The sequence below is a fragment of the Geotrypetes seraphini genome, chromosome 6, assembly GCF_902459505.1.
Source record: "Geotrypetes seraphini chromosome 6, aGeoSer1.1, whole genome shotgun sequence".
NCBI lineage: Eukaryota > Metazoa > Chordata > Amphibia > Gymnophiona > Dermophiidae > Geotrypetes > Geotrypetes seraphini.
The window spans coordinates 248,039,371-248,056,791 of NC_047089.1; the positions used below are offsets into that span (position 1 = coordinate 248,039,371).

At 46.8% G+C, this 17,421-nt stretch overlaps 1 protein-coding gene across 1 annotated transcript in view; it reads left to right on the top strand.

Moving 5' to 3' along the window:
- ATP6AP2 (ATPase H+ transporting accessory protein 2) overlaps positions 1-17,421 on the top strand; it is a 72,066-nt gene that overhangs the window by 3,459 nt on the left and 51,186 nt on the right. Inside the window, exon 2 of the mRNA XM_033949445.1 lies at positions 14,112-14,242. Coding sequence (XP_033805336.1) covers positions 14,112-14,242 — 131 coding nt within the window. The remainder of the gene's footprint in view (positions 1-14,111; positions 14,243-17,421) is intronic.

Genomic DNA, 17,421 nt, shown 5'->3' on the forward strand with positions numbered 1-17,421 from the left:
TAAATGACGGCAGATAAAGACCCAAGTGGTCCATCCAGTCTGCCCAACCAAACATGCTCCATGAATTAATTTTGTTTAAATGGTCCTTTTTCTTAGATATTTCTGGGCCAGAAACCCAGAGCCCTGCCCGGTAGTGTGCTTAGGTTCCATCTACTGGAGTCTCCATCAAAGCTCATTCCAGCCCATCTTAACCATCCCAGCCATCGAAACCCTCCCCATATACAGGACACAGGCCGTGTAAGCCTGCCCAGTACTGGCCTTAGTTCCTTCAATGTATACCCGTTATTTTCTGATTCGAGATCCTCTGTGTTCATCCCAGTACGAGTTTTTTTTCTAGTACAAGTTTTTATCCACATACCGAGGATCTTTTATCAATGTACATTTCTTTGTAATCTATCTGTCATAGGCGGGAAAGTTGGGTGAACAGTTATGTTTTTATTGCTTTCCGGCTACCCAAGAACTGTGATGATGCCAGGTTCTGCACCCTGTCCCATCTCCCTGTCCTGTACCCTGTCCCCCCTCTGGTGGTTTAGTGGTAGGCTGGGACAGAAGGAATCTGTCCCACCTGTGTAACAATTTTTTTAACCCCCCCCCCCCCCTGCTCATGCGTACCTTTTTTCGCCTTTTTTAATCCAGCGGTGTATCAGCAGGAGCAAGCTGGATGGCTGCCTCAGATCTCGTGTCCAGTGGCGCACAAGGTAGGAGTAAGCTTTTCACGCTCCCAGCCTGGGCCCGCGCCACTCCCAGGATGGCTACCGTCTGTTCTCACAAGACTTTGTCGTATTTTTACTTGCTAGACCCAGACTTGTCCCCATTACTGGTCCTCTTTATTCTCAACCATAATCTCCTCTCCTAGGCCCAGCCCTTCACCTCCATCAATGACTGCCCTAAACAAGACCTTAACTTAGCTCACTTTCTCCATTACAGCCTGACCAGTCTCTAACTCCAACCGTAATCTCATGTAATTTCATCCTTGTGTTGACTAGATTGATGCTTCTCTTTTTCTCAGTAGATATGTAACACCTTATCCCTTTCAAGAACTTTAAGATTTATTAAACAAAATGGTCTCTTAGTCCCCACGTTCAGGGAAATTTTCTTAGATCCTATTCGCAGCTCAATCTTCTCTGTACAGGGTCCTGAACTATGGAATCTACTGCCAATCCATCCTAGACTTCAGATTTTACTCAATCTGTTCAAAAAAGATCTTAAGTCTTTTTTATTTTCTGATGCTTATCCTTAACTTTCCCCATAATCCAGATTTTTACATCGTTCTAGGTTGATATTAGCTAATCAGCTAAAACTCTGAGATGTGCCCCTGCCTTTTGTCTCCCCTTCCCTAACTTTACCATTTTTATTGTAGTTCTTTCCTTTTCCCACACATTCATATTAGGTCTTTATACACTTTTTTCTTTATATGTATTGTAAGCCGCTTAGACATTTTAGCGATTGGCGGGATATCCAATTTTTAATTAAAAATGGAAACTTTGGAGCCATCTGGAAAGATCACAGGGATCCAGGAGGTATGGGATGTTCAGATTATTGTGGGACCTTTTATTTGGATGACAGGGATGTTGGCTTTGAATTTTTGCAGGCTGAGCACCTCCAAAGAGTTGCGTACAATGGAGAAAGCGAAGTTACTTACCTGTAATGGGTGTTCTCCATGGACAGCAGGATAAGTCAGCCACACTTAGGTGACGTCACTTAAGTGTGGCTGACTCATCCTGCTTGTCCATGGAGAAAGATAATACAATCTGTCTCAGATTAGAGATGAGATCTTCTTTGGGGCTGGCGGCAGAGATTTAGCATAGTTCTGCCTATGCAATGACTTTAAACCTTGGCTGTGTTGTGTTGGTTGCCTTAGTACTTACATTGTGCCAAAGAGAGCTTCTTTCTGGTGTTAAAGGCGTAAGTCAAAGTGTATTTGGAAATTATTTTTAATCAGACCAGTTGGTCCCAAAATAGTTGAATATTTCTTTATCTATCTGCATTGTTTTCTTGGCTTTATTTATCTACCACATTTCTTGGTGTTGGAAGGTCTTCTGTCTCACCATACATCATACAAGGTACTCACTTGGTACTGACACTTGTTCGGTTCTTAGGTGTCTCTCCTATGTATCAAGCGTGTCTCAAGCATGTAGAATGTCTCTAGTGATCAGAACATCTTCACTCTCTACAATTCTCTTAGGGTTGTGCTTTTGTGGTTCGGCAATGCTATAGTGATTACAGGTGTTCTGACGTCATTTCGTATCAGCCAACAAAAAAGATTCTAGTTCTGTCTTACAGAATCCGCATTAGTCTGTTTTTATTCTTGGTTGCATGGACAGGACGAGCCACCCAAGCTAAATGGCCAGATTTGTCTTTCTGCTGTCATCTACTGTTATGTAATTTTACGCTGTCTGACCATCTTATCTGCAGACCTAAACTTTAACCTTCTCGGTGGTCTGCGCCGCGCCTCTGTTCCTGACAAAACTGACTAACCCGGCATCAAACTGTCTGTTGCTAACTCTGCTGTCGACTTTAGTTCATGTAATGTATTCCAGACATGAGACTGATTAATCATCAGCCCTGTCTTATCCCTCACTTCTTCTTTCCTTTCTGTCTGTTCCTGATTTGAAATTGACTCATTTCGGAACTAACCCTTACAACAAACTGGCTGAAGTTTAACCCCTCCTGTGAGACTGTCTGACACCTAACTGAAACTATTGCTTCAGTTAATTCTGGCAAGGCACTTGGGGCTGGATTCACTAACCTGCTCGATTGGGCCCCGATCCTGGCAGATCTGACGAATTCAGCAAACGTGAACATGCAGATGAGGGCGATTGGAGGAATGCCCCCATCTGCCTGCACGGCTCACAAATGCTCGATCGGTGCGCAGGCCGCGTAGACCGTCCTAGCTGCAACTTTATTTATTTATTTATTTATTTTTAACTTTCAACTTTTGCAGCCCGTGGGTTTAACCAGGCAGGCAGGCATGTTCGGGGCCCGACTCTCCTGCTTCCATGTGGCGGCGGCAGCCTCTTCCCTTCAGTGCGAGTCCGCGGGTTTAAAGCGGGGCTGCACTGCGGCTTGCAGCCCCGCTTTAAACCTGCAGGCTCACACTGAAGGGAAGACGGCAGAGCTAGGGGGAGCAGCAAGGACATGTCAGGCCGTCAAGCCCAGGGGTACAGGACCGCGAGAGCCAGGGCAGGCAGATCAGGGCTTCAGGAGGTGTTTGGGGCTGACGGGGCAGAGAGCAGGGCTTCAATAGAACAGGAGAGTCGGAAAGACGTTTCCAACTGCTCCCCAGCAGTTGCTTCTTCCATTGATCGACCAGCCCTGTCGGATGCAAAATTTTGTGTAGTGAATTGCGTCGCTGTCCAATTTGCATGCCTTTCTCATTTGCATGCACGGATTCGAAGAGGATCGCAGGAGAGGTAAGTGAATCAGGCCGGAGGGAAATTTGCTCGTTAAGGGGTCGCAAACCGAACGGTACCCGATTGGTTTGCTTAGTGAATCTAGCCCTAACTGACCTGATCAAGCAAATTATGTCCTGGATTAAGATAGTTTGCTTGTGTCTGGCTTTCCAGAAGTCTGTCCAGTCTGTGTAGAAGGAGTCGGGGAAAGAGGGGAGAGTGTGGCGCAGTGGTTAAAAGCTACAGCCTCAGCACCCTATGGTTGTGGGTTCAAACCCACGCTGCTCCTGTGACCCTGGGTAAGTCACTTAATCCCCCCACTGGAACAGATAAGGTAAATGCTTGAGTATCTGAATCAATTCATGTAAACCCTTCTGAGATCCCCCTGGGAGAACAGCAGAGAAAACTAAATAATGTGAAAAGTTTCTGTCTCTGGTAACCAGAGCTGAGATTGTGACATCACAATGCCTCATTCCACCAATAAGAGCCAACCTCATCAGTGATGTCACAATGGCTGGATTGTCCTTTACTTGGCTCACTTTTGCTACATTTTGATTTCTAGAGTGGCGCAGTGGTTAAAGCTACAGCCTCAGCACCCTGAGGTTGTGGGTTCAAACCCATGCTGCTCCTTGTGACCCGGGGCAAGTCACTTAATCCCCCCCTAGCCCCAGGTACATTAGTTATCTGAGCCCACTGGGACAGATAAGGTAAATGCTTGAGTACCTGAATAAATTCATGTAAACCCTTCTGAGCTTCTCTGGGAGAACAGCAGAGAAAACTAAATAATGTGCAAAGTTTTTCTCTCTGAGCTGATACTGTGATGTCACAATGCTTCATTCCACCAATAAGAGCCAACCTCATCAGTGATGTCACAATGGTTTGATTGTCCTATACTTGGCTCACTTTTGCTACATTTTGATTTCTAGAGTGGCACAGTGGTTAGAGCTACAAGCTCCGCACCCTGAGGTTGTGGGTTCAAATCCCATGCTGCTCCTTGTGACCCTGAGCAAAGTCACTTAATCCCCCCAATGCCCCAGGTACATTAGATAGATTGTGAGCCCACCGGGAAACACAGGGAAAAAGCTTGTGTTCTTGAATAAATTCATGTAAGCTGTAAGGAGAATGGTAGAGAAAATTGATTGAACAAATAGGTGCTATTAAAGATACAGTGTAGTAGTGCAGACACCATACACATGCCCGGTGTTATAAAGTGACCCTGCAGGTGTGACCTTTCCATAAAATGGAGGGATTGTGAGTGGAATATAGCTTTCCTGTGTATACTGCGCCAGGTGAAGCACCAAGTTTGGGACATTAAGGCAAATCCATCAATATAATTTTGAACGATCGCAGGAGCAGCCTCAACTTGCAGGAAATTCTGCTTATCTAGGCTTGTAGAGAGAGGCGTATCGTCCTCATACCTCCAGCATTCTGCCGAGATAAGGGAGAGCTTCCCATAGCAGCACATTCTGGGTTCTGGTGCCTGGTTAGCTCATTAACAAGCAGAGTTCATAACCTTTTTTATTTCCACTATTTCTGTGGAAGTACGGGTCAGCAATTTGGAGGTGATGTCGCGTATCCTCTCTCCATCGGGTCCATTGTGTATTTCTGTGACGGTGTGCAGAAGGACATTGAAGGGCAGACCTTCACTTACATATTTGTCAAAGGCAGCTTTTACTGCCTCGGTTTGCTCGAGTTGAGCTTAGATTTGTCTAGCTGACACCAGTCAAGTACGTGGAATAGGCAACCTTAGTCCACTGTAAACAGATATCGTAATGGGCCTCTGCCTTGAACTGTTTTGGGGACAATAAAATCCTTTGAATCGGTGAAAAACACTGGCACCTTCTAAATACCTGAATTCGAAATTAAAATTCATGTACAGGGCCAGTGGTAGCCGTCACCAACCATATGTACAGCCCCCTGAATCTCTTCTGAAACGGATACCACTTCTCAGTGAACTGGAGCAGTTAATCTCCCATGCTAGTTTATCCTGGCTGTGACAGTTACATGGGGATTGGGGGGCCTTGTGGAGCCCCAGACAGCCAAACACACCAAGTCCTATCCCTGTTATCACAGGCCAGGGCCTCTATGGTGACCTGACAAACCGCTGTCAGACGAGGCAAACACCTGGCAAAAATCCCAGCCTCGTAAAAATCCTAATAAATTCACCAAAAGCAAACGCCATCGCAGCAGCCTTAATAAACGCCAGATCTGTAAACGGCAAAGACCTCATCCTATTAGATGCTATAACAGACGACAGATGGGACCATGGTTGAAGGACAGACAGGGCCACCCTAGGTGCCCTACAAGCACACGTGCCATGGGAGCTCTGTGTTAATCAGAGGGAAACAGAATGTGCGTGCCAGAGAGATGGGAAGAGCCAGCTTGGAGGGACTGGGCACAGGCTACGGGAGAGGTTGAGATTGGCTGATCTGGGATTGTGGGAGAAAAGGGAGAGAGAGCCCATAGGTAGACGAATAGGGTGGGCAACTGGGGCCATGACCGGGCCATAGTTTCCCCAACTGGAGAGCTTGAGGGTAGGGTTGGAATGGGCTTGTTTGGCCAGTTTTCAACCAAAAAGCGGATGGTCTGCCTCCGAGGGCAGCTGGCAGCCAGTTGAGAGCAGTAGAAATGCGGTCCAGTGAAAAGATATCCCCTCGAATTTGGACTTTGCAAGCAGCAGATTATAGCGCAGTGCTTGGCAGATTTTCTATCTTGAGTAGAAAATATTCGGGAATCCCTGAATTTCTCTTTAGGATTCTGACTAAGAAGCTTGAATAAACATGTCTTTGTAAAAAGCATCTTAGGATGTAAAATAGTCCTTGTTTACTGTCAGCAGTTCTGACTGTTGTGTATTCAAAAGACAAGGTTCTGACCTTCAGAAGCTTGAAATGGTCCCACTTTTGAAGAAACGCCGGAATTGTTTCCCCTGTCTGAGCTCTCCAGATTGTGATCCATTTAAATCAGTGGTCTCGCACTCAAACCCTTTGCAAGGCCACATTTTGGATTTGTAGGTTCTTGGAGGGCCTCAGAAAAAAATAGTTAATGTCTTATTAAAGAAACTAATGTTTAAGCCCGTTACATTAACGGGTGCTAGAGTAGATGTCTGTCTGTCTTTTTTTTTTTCTTCTTCTTTGTCTCTCTCTCCTTGGTCGCTGCCTGTCTTTCTGTCATTTTTTATGTCCTTAGTGCCCTCAGTACCTCCTGCCTATGTCCTTAGTGCCCCCAGTGCCTGCGTACTGTGTCCTTAGTGCCCCCAGTGCCTCCTTCCTGTGTCCTTAGTGTCCCTTCCTATGTCCTTAGTGCCCCCAGTACCTCCTTCCTGTGTCTATAATGCCCCCAGTGCCTCCTTCCCATGTCCTTAGTGCCCCCAGTGCCTCCGTACTGTGTCCTTAGTGGCCCAGTGCCTGCATACTGTGTCCTTAGTGCCCCCAGTGCCTCCTTCTCGTGTCCTTAGTGCCCCCAGTACCTCCTTCCTGTGTCCTTAGTGCCCTCAGTGCCCCTTTCTATGTCCTTAGTGCCCCCAGTGCCTCTGTCCTGTTTAGTGCCCCTTTCTATGTCCCCATCACTATCTTCCAGACTTTGCCCCCCCCCTGATGCCAGCCTGCCTGGTTGCCTCCCATCCCCCTGAGCAGCATGTTTCCATTTAACCCCCCCCCCTCGATGCCAGCCTGACTGCCTCCCATCCCCCTTAGCAGCATGTTTCCATTTAACCCCCCCCCAACATCGACCCTACCCGGCACACCCGAAACCCCCGTTGACTCTCCCAGCTGACCCTCCCACCACTAGATGGCCAACAAAGCTCCTAGCTCCATCAGCATCCGAGGCACAGTAAACATGCTGCTTCGTGTCCTTCTACTGCCCTAATTTCCTCTGCTGCGTCGAGGTTCGGCTGGAAGGGTCAACGGGGGTTTCAGGTGTGCCGGGTAGGGTCAGCGCCGGGGGAGAGAGTCGCGGTGTGTTACCTGCCGCTGGTCATTAGAATAGAACCCTAAGCGCGCATGCGTACTCTTACCTGCCACGGACATACAGATCCAGGGATCAGGGAACACGCAGATAAGAGTGCGTATGTGCGCTTAGCGTTTTATTATAGTAGATGACAATTTTGCATGAGGTAAAACACTTTATAGTTTATAAATCTTTCCTTTTGGCTAAGTCTTAATAATAATATTGTCATTTCTAGCTAAAGAGACATATGATCAAGAAACTGTTTTATTTTACTTTTGTGATTATGATAAACATACCGAGGGCCTCAAAATAGGACCTGGCGGGCCGCGAGTTTGAGACCACTGATTTAAATGAATACCGGTCGTTATGGCAAGCTTCTCGGTCGGTTTATTCGTAGCAGAGGCTAGGAACATGGCACTTAACTTCACCAAACCAAATCCAGTCACAGATATAAGGCGAGTGCATTGCACAGGTTTCCAGAGCAGATCCCCAGGTGCATCTTAAAGAATTGAGGATGTAGGATGTAGGAAGCGTGCCGGGCATGAGGCCTCCCCACCCACAAGGATGAGCAACCGGAATCAGCTGTTGTGTAAAGCTTGAAAGCAGAAGCATTAACTAGATTTTTTTTCCCTCTTTTGCTTCCTGCTTTAGATTTGATCCTTGACAGTTTCTTTCTCTAGCAAATCAATTTCATGATGTTTTTGGCTCTTAAAGGTGTGCACTAGAGTAATAATAATAATAATAACTTTTATTTTGTATACCGCCATACCCAGAGAGTTCTAGGCGGTTCACATCAGTTAAACAAAGTTACAAATGAAGAAGTCATTTGAGTTTGGAGAGAACAGTAAGAAGGAGTAGGCAGGGATTCCAGTACAAGGTGGGGGGGGGGCGGAAGGGGTTAAGGGTTCTGTTCATGGAATAAGTGTGTTTTGAGTTGTTTTCTGAAGGCGAGGTAGGTGGGGGCTTCGAGTATAATTCAAGCTAGCCAAGGGTTATGTTTGGCTGCCTGGAAGGAAAAGGTTCTGTCCAAGGACCTTTTGAAGTGACATGATTTTAGAGAGGGGTAGGTGAACAAGTGAATTCTGCGGGAGCTCTTGTTGTTGTACTTTAGATTGAAGTGAGGGTTGAGGTAGCTTGGTGATATGCCGAATACTGTTTTGTAGCAGAAGCATGCAAAAGCTTTAGAGTAACATCCCTGAGTTTGTCTACCCGTGCAGTCATCCTTTTGGTTTGCATTGTTCCTTTCTTCCAGTCAGGCCTTGGTACATCACAGAGAGAGAGAAGACTACTGCTAGACAAGTAACATGATGCCAATATGATGGCAGATGAAGGCGAAATGGCCCATCCAGTCTGCCCATCCGCAGCATCCACTATCCCCTCCTCTCCCTATTGGCTAAGGCTCTTTACCCCTGCATTGTGAGATCTTAGAGCTTTATGGTTATAGACACGGTTTAAAGACCTGTTTTCTCGGTTTTCATTGTTGCTGTTTTGCATTGTTAATATGAGCAGAATTTATTTGCGTGTTGGGGAATTCTCCCCGTTCCCCTCTCTCTTCTTGTCCTCTACAGATGTTCCTGGCTGCTTTTATACTGACTGAGGAGCTGGGGTACTTGCACAGTGATGAGGTATGATGGGGAGGGGGTTTAAGTCTCTGAAATTCTGAGGCTTCCTACAAAGTCCTGGCGGGTAGAGGGAAATAACCCACCGGTCCCGGAATAAAGTGTAGATTTGCAAGAGAGAAGATTAGCAAAGGTAAAGAACCTAATCTTTCATTCTACAACAAAGTACAACTGGTTTATATCTGTCTATATAAAAACATAGAAGCACGATGGCAGTTAAAGGCCAAATGGCCTAGCCAGTCTGCCCATCCACTGTCTCCTCCTCTCCCTAAGAGATCCCACGTGCCTGTCCTACACTTTCTTGAATTCATAAGAACATAAGATTTGCCGCTGCTGGGTCAGACCAGCGGTCCGCTCACTAGGCGGCCCTTAGGTCAAAGACTAGTGCCCTACTAGAGTCTAGCCTTACCTGCGTACATTCTGGTTCAGCAGGAACTTATCTAACCTTTTCTTGAATCCCTGGAGGGTGCTTTCCCCTATAACAGCTTCCAGAAGAGCGTTCCAGTTTTCCACCACTCTCTGGGTGAAGAACTTCCTTACGTTTGTACGGAATCTATCCCCTTTTTGTAATTTTAGCGAGTGCCTTCTCGTTCTCTTCACCTCGGAGAGGGTGAACAATCTGTCTTTATCTGCTAAGTCAATTCCCTTCAATATCTTGAATGTTTCGATCATGTCCCTTCTCAGTCTCCTCTTTTCAAGGGAGAAGAGGCCCAGTTTCGCTAACCTTTCACTGTACGACAACTCCTCCAGCCCCTTAACCATTTTTGTCGCTCTTCTCTGGACCCTTTTGAGTAGTACTATGTCCTTTTTCATGTACGGTGACCAGTGTTGGACGCAGCATTCCAGGTGCGTACCATGGCCCAGTATAACGGCATGGTAACCTTTTCAGATCTGTTTGTGATCCCCTTCTTAATCATTCCTAGCATTGTGTTTGCCATTTTTGCCTCTGCCGCGCATTGCGTGGACGGTTTCATTGACTTGTTTACAAGTACTCCCACATCTCTTTCCTGGGGGCTCTCTCCGAGTATAGCATCGGACATCCTGTATTCGTGCATATGATTTTTGTTTCCTAATTATCCATTGCTAATTTACAATATGGAGCTCTTTTAGATAATTTAAACTGTGACATTTTCATGTTTGTCTGAAAATATCAACTCCCAAGAAAGAGCGAGCTTGGGAAATTCACTATGCTGGGTAAAGTCTAAAGGAGTAGGTGGTGAAGTTGGCACTCAGATACATGTTGAAATGCATACTATTTAAATGGGTGGAGAATGGGGTACCCAATAGAGAATGGCATGGGTAAGTTTTCCCCATCCCTGCGGGATCTCTCCATTCCTGTCTCTGCCCCATTCCTGTAAGCTCCGTCCTCATCTGCACAAGTCTGGAACACTTTAAAATCCTATGTAGCAACATTCTAGAGCTCAGATCGTGATGTCATATTTCCTCATTCCACCAATGCCTGAGCTCCGTCCTCATCTGCACAAGCCTCAAACCCTTGAAAATCCTAAGTGGCAACATTCTAGAGCTCAGATTGTGATGTCATAATGCCTCATTCCACCAATGCCTGAGCTCCGTCCTCATCTGCACAAGCCTCAAACCCTTGAAAATCCTAAGTGGCAACATTCTAGAGCTCAGACTGTGATGTCATAATGCCTCATTCCACCAATGCCTTAGCTCCGCTGTCCTCATCTGCACAAGCCTCAAACACTTTAAAATCATAAGTGTTCGAGGCTTGTGTGGTTAAAGCAGATCTTGTAGGAATGAGTAGGGACAGGATGGGGATATTGAGATCCCAGGGGGATAGGGACAAATTTGACCCCATGTCATTCTCTAGCCACTTAAGTGATGTAAACAAATGTCAGGGCAATGTAAATAGATACAATTCATTTGCAGGTAAAGAATGATCAACAAGTGGATATGTTTATCCATAAATGGTACAATTTTATTGAACAGCTACTAGCTGAGAAGAAACAATTGATCAATACCACTTAAGGGCTCTGCTTGATGCTTAAATTTGGGCTCTGTCAGCTCCCATAGGAAAATGACGGTTTAAAAGGTTACAGGAGAGTCCTGACCAATTATAATTTAAGAGCAGGCTGAATGTGGAAGTTATTAAGGGCCTAATTCACTGAGCTTATCCGTCAGAGATACAGAACAGGAGAAGAGCTCTAGGTAATGACTGTATAACCATTGACGACCCTAATTTATTCATGCATATGCCATATTTTTATTTAACTAAACATCTTGTGTAGGATAATTTACTACTAATTTCTTTAATGCTTTTAGGCATGCAAGACATTCTATACACATACACGTGAAATGGTCCCTCCTCTGTGGACAAATAAGAGATTAGGGAATTTTTATTAAGGGAATTAGAGAGTTGCGCGGGGACAGAAATCCCGCCCGTCCCTGCCAGGATCCTCTCCATCCCCACCCGTCCCTGTCAGGATCCTCTCTGTCCCCACCCATCCCCGCAAGGAATTACCTCCATCCCCAGCCGCCCCCTAAAAAGCAGCAATTCCTTCTGACAGGATCATCAATTCCACAGTTTCTTTTGCTGTTTTCCTTGTGGAATCTCTTTGATGGAACCCTTTTTTGGTTTTCTGTTCAGGTAATTACTAAGGCTGACGTGTCCATTATATTATATGGACGAACCCTGCTTCCAAAGCCTTTCATTCAGGGGGGTTTCCGTGGGAGTCCCGTGGGCTAGAGGGGGGTCTCCGTGGGAGTCCCGTGGGTTGGGGGGATTCCCGCGATCCCTGTTCCCATGCAGACCTCTAAAGGGAATAATCAAATCAGCGTTCCTGTTTAAACAGGTACGTAACTAAGGGGGTTAAGATTTAAAAGCCACCTCAAAGCATGGCTTTGAATAGGACCAGAGGAGCATAGGAAGACTATTCCAGGCTTACGGCACAGCAAGGCGGAAGAAACAGGGTCTGAAATTTGGTGGCGAAGGAGAGCCCAGAGTAAAGTGACTTACCCAATGAGCCGAGTTCCCAAGGAGGGGTGTGAGGAGAGAGAACGGAGTAGCTGCAGAAATAGGAAGCTAATGGTTTGAGGAGAGGGGTTATGTGACTGTAGGACCACTGGTGAAATGTCATTTAACTGAGTTTTGAATAGATTGACTTTCTCAAGTTTATTTAAAAAATTTGATTAAATTGCAATATCTCAAGAACACTCAATACACACAAGACTTAGATAATATCAGATAGAGATGGGTCAGTGGGAGATCTGTGAGGTGGTGAGAGCATGGATAATGGTTTTGCTAATGTATTTAGAAAGGAACGGATATATTTTAATGCGAGAGAAAGAAACCCTTTTTAGCAGTGTGTTGGATATGTAGAGAGAGAGAGAGGACTCAAAGATGACACCATGGTTGCCAGCTGAAGGGACTGGGAAGATGCCAGTGTTATCCACGGAAGTAGAGATGGGGAGAAGTGGGTTTAGAAGGGAAAGCTAAGCCCCAATTTAAGTTTCAGATGGACGTGGGACAACTAGGTGGCAGTTGTCAGGCAAGCAAGCTGAGATTTGGGATTGGATTCCTAGTGAAATTCTGGTATCGAAAGCTAGATCTAGGTGTTATCAGTATAAAGATGGCACCGAAAGCCAGGAGAGGACATTAGAGCACCAAAAAGAAGAGGCCTCAAGACAGAGCGTGTCTTGGAGCCCCACCATCTTTGGGCTTCGGCAGGATACAGTGGGGATGCACAAGCCCCACAGCTGAAAAGATTTACTGGCTGCTTCAGTCCCACATACTAGCGCTTCCATGCATGCTTAGAACGAACCCAGCCAGATTAGGCGACTGAAGCACCCTGTTGGCTTCCTTTCTGCGGAGGCAGCATGGGTGGGGGCTCAGTCGGCAGACCGCTTGTGCTGGCAGGGCTCTGGCATCTCCACCAGCAAAGGTATGAATGGGGGAGCAGCCAAGAGAAAATGCTTGGGGGGCCCTTCCAGAAATGTGGCCGTCTAGCTACACCCCTGCCCTGAGGTAAACTGTCTGCAGTTCCTTTCTTTGTCCTCGATTTATCGTATCTTCACTGCAGATTTCTTGAATCTTCTTTTTCTTTATGTCCTCGCTTTCAAAACCTTCCATGAAACGATTCCGTACTAAGTGAAAACTAAACTACAAATCTACTTCCCAAAGCGACCGCTGAGGTCCCAAGGAGAAAAATGACTGACCAAACCTCCTGGCCGCTCCCTCAAAACTGGAACAGCCCGCAAACGCTCCTACTCACATTTCTTACCCAGATCACTAGACGGACTCTGGAACTTCAGGAAGGCCGTGAAAACCTTCCTCTTTACTAACCCAGCGCCTTAAAGTCCTTCATCCAGAAATGCCACTCAATCAACGCACCTACGCCACCTAATCTCACCAGACGCTACTTAGTGCATATGTTTTATTGTCATGTCTATATTGTAATTTATGTCATCTCTGTCCTGTCTCGATTCTTATGGATGTACAGTGCTCCCACACAAATTCACAGTCGGCGGTTTGCGGTCCCAGTCATTCGCGGTCAAAGCAGCTTCTGATTGGTGAGGCCCAACTTTAGTACAGGAAGAGGCGGTCGGAGAATATAGCAAGTGATTTCCTTCACTCGCTGGCGCTCCAGCTGCTCTCTCCTGTCTCCCCTGCCTAAAAACTTTGTTTGTGGTTTTTTGAAATTCGCGGGGGTTCCTGGAACGGAACCCCCGCGAATTTGGGGAGAGTACTGTACTTTGTAACCCGTTCTGGGCTCCTTTGGGAGGACGGGCTAAAAAATTGAATGAATAAATAAGTAAATATTACATTACATAAAAAATAATTTTACAAATTACCTCCCATTGAAAGGTTCGGATGCTGCATAATACGAGTTAATGCCAGTAATATCTAGCAGCAGGGTTTTAATTTATGGTTTTACTCAATTCTATTCTGTTTTTCTTTGAAATTGCAACTCCAGGGTTATAGATGCGTTGGAGTAAAACCAGGACTGCCACTGCCGGCTCTGGTGCCGCTGTCAGGGGAAGGTTTATTCTCATTTTAGGAAAAGTAAGAGGTGCAGAGATGCTGCTTGGAAGGGCGGCTTGCTAGTGATGCTTCAACTACTTAACTGAAAGGCATACGCAGTGCTGTACATTTTGACATTGTAGTTACTTGCTTTTCTGCTTTGAATTTCAGGTGTCCTGTCTGATGAATTCATTGTGCTGCGATGGCCTTCATACGTTACTTTCCGAACCGGCAGCTGGCCTCTCCCTGGGGAGCGCATACCGGACTTGACTGCTCTCTCCATGGGCTTCTCTGTGGAAGAGGTGTGGATCTGAGTAAAGTTAACATTAATTGCATATCTTTGTACAGACACACACAAAGCTTTAAAAAATAACAGTAAATTTTGGCAGCTAGGTGGTCCATCCAGTTTGCCCCACAAGGTGGCCAGAATTGAATATGGCAGTCTGTGCAGGTTACGCTTCTTCGTGGTTAAGTTCTGGCTTTATAAATTGGGCAGCCGGCAACTTGACACCTTGCCAAACTCATATGGGCAGTTACATGATGCTATTTTCCCAAAAGTTGTTCAGAGATCGAAATTTCTGCTGGCTGGCTTGAATTTTCCCACATGCAGGAGAGGCAGACTCACTCACTGAGGTTTACTGCGGCCATTAAGGCTGGGCCGGAGCCAGCTTCCGTAGAGTCAGGGTCTGCCACTTTGAGTACCTCACCCTCCTTGATAGCAACTTTGAGGTCTGGGGAGGCAATTCAGCCAGAAGTAGCTCTATTGGGGCACAATGTTGCTCCCTCCCCTAGGTGGCCCTTTTTTCGGGGTGGGGGATGGGGATTGCTCCTGAGTTGGTTTTATTATGGCAGCAACCTTAATATCACTCATTAGAGTATCGGACTAAAGATATGAACTCATAGATTAATAGCCTAAATTGGACAGCTGCGCCAGCCTCCCAGACGAGCTAACACAGTACCCACTGACAGCATGCAACAAGACCCTGCAGACCCTTCCTCCCCTCACCCCCTGAGCCCATCCCCTTTCCCAAACAAGCTCCCCCACTCCCAGCTAATCCACAGCCACACACCCTCATATCAAGAACCCCAAACTACCCCATCCACAAAAAGCACACACACACACAGACACTCCCACAAACCCCCCTCTGTAAAAATGATACCATAAACCAGTCCACAACCTGTGTCCCAGAAAACAAAGGAAAAAGAAACCAAAAACAAAGCGAGAAGATGTAAAAGCACCATCACCCACATATTCAAAGTGCACTGGTCCCAAAAACAACATCACCAAATTTGTTCACTGCACGGCCAACAGGGACACCCAACAAAAAGTCTGTAGACAGGATAGCCAAGCCTCAGGCCCCTTCTGGAAAAGAAAGGCAGGGGAAACTGGAAACCCCCATTACAGAGGCAGCAAAAATCCTCTCCAGGTCGGACCCAAGGCTGCAGTCTCACTCAGTACATCGCAAACTAGTCCGTCCCGCCGGGAGTAAGTGAGAAAGTAGTAGAGACGCCACTCTCCAGCGGTCCACTCTTCTCCTATGGGCATGGGGCAAGCAGCCAGTATAAGCAGGGCCCTGGCTGGCTCTCACCTATTACCCACTGGATAGGGAAGCCTGGTGTAGAGAGCCACCAACCACAGTCCGGGCCAGCGCTCCATAAACAAAAAGCTGCAATCCAAACCAAGAGTCGAGACAAGAGCCGCATCCCAGCCAAACAAGGCTCCAAAACCATCAGCCACCCAACTCCTCGACAGGGCTGGCAGCTGCTCAATCAACCGCTTCAGGTCCTCCACCTTTGCAAGGGTAATAGTTTTATTCTCATAAGTGAGGCGCACTTTGGCCGGGTATAAAAAGGCAAATCTGATACCTCAGGTTACCAGCTGGGAGCAATAAGGGGTGAAAGTGTGGCATTGCTCAGCCACCTTAACTGAGAAATCCTGAAAGATCATAAGCTTAGCACCCTCATATTCCAATGCTCTAGATTTTTTGAAGAGGTCATGAAGTGGGCCAACACTGGCCTCATCCGGCCATTGCTATTTCCTTCCTTCCGTGGCCCATCTTGATGGACGCATTCCACAACCACAGGCCCCATCTGGTCAGATAGGCCCAATTCTTTCGGCAGCCAACGCTCCACCAAAGTGAGAAGGTTGGAGTCAGTAGCTCCCTCTGGGACCCCCAACAATGTGAAGATTTTTCCACCGGGCCCAGTTTTCCTGATCTTCGACCCGGTCCATCAATTGGCACACTCGGATCTCCAGGGTGTCAAGCCGGGTGTCCGAGGCCACCATGTGGTCTTCTTGGGCCGAGATACATTCCTCCACTTGTTGAATCTGTGTAGCATGTCTGGCTAAAACGGCCTTTAATTCCTCCATCGAGATGTGCAGCTTTGCTAACTTATCGTCAAGCAGCTGCAAAAGGTGCCTCATAGACACCTGTAACATGTCGTCTGCCATGCGGTCCGTTGCTGCCTCCATCTGCGTCCCGGCTATCTTGCCTGAGTGAGCCCCAGTACTCTTGAGCACCTTGGGAGTTTTTGGCGGCATCCCCTGTGCCACCAGCAGAGAAAACACTGGTGAATAGCCAAATAAAACCACTGCGGTTAGAACAAGCTCTGCTAGTGATTTAGGAGGTTAGGCACAGGTTGGGATTAGAAAAAATAAGGTGGTTTTTTTTCAGGAGAGTTGGAGTGGAGCTCTATGCCCAGGCATCCGCTCAAGACCCAGCCATCACGTGACCCCCTCATATTACATTACATTGCATTAGTGATTTCTATTCCGCCATTACCTTGTGGTTCAAGGCGGATTACATAAGAAGTTATGTAGGCATTTCCAGAGGCATTACAGAGTGGAGAGCGGGTTGCTTCAGAGCAGTGGTCTCAAACTCAAACCCTTTGCAGAGCCACATTTTGGATTTGTAGGTACTTGGAGGGCCTCAGAAATAAATAGTTAATGTCTTATTAAAGAAACTAGTCTTTAAGCCCGTTACATTAACGGGTGCTAGAATATGTATGTGTGTGTGTATTTCTTTCTTTCTCTCTCTCTCTCCTTAGCCTGTTTCTGTATTTCTTTCTTTCTGTCTTTCTTTTTCCTCGGCGGTCCACCACCACCCCTTGCCTGCTCCCCCTGTCCATTCTCCCTTCCTTTTTCTTCCCCTGTGTCCACCACCACCCCTTCACTGGTCCCCTTATCCAGCAGCAGCCCTTCTCCCTTTGTTTTAACTCCCCCCCTGTCCAGCAGCACCTCTTTCTTTCTCCCCCTGTCCAGCAGTAGGCCTCCCTTCCTTTTTTTGCCCCCCCCCCCCCCGTCCATCAGCACCTCTTCCCCTGTCCAGCAGTACCTCTTTTATCCCAGGACAAGCAGGCAGCATATTCTTAACGCATGGGTGACGTCACCGACGGAGCCCCGGTACGGACACTTTTAACTAGAAAGTTCTAGTTGGACGCACCGCGCATGCGCGAGTGCCTTCCCGCCCGACGGAGGAGT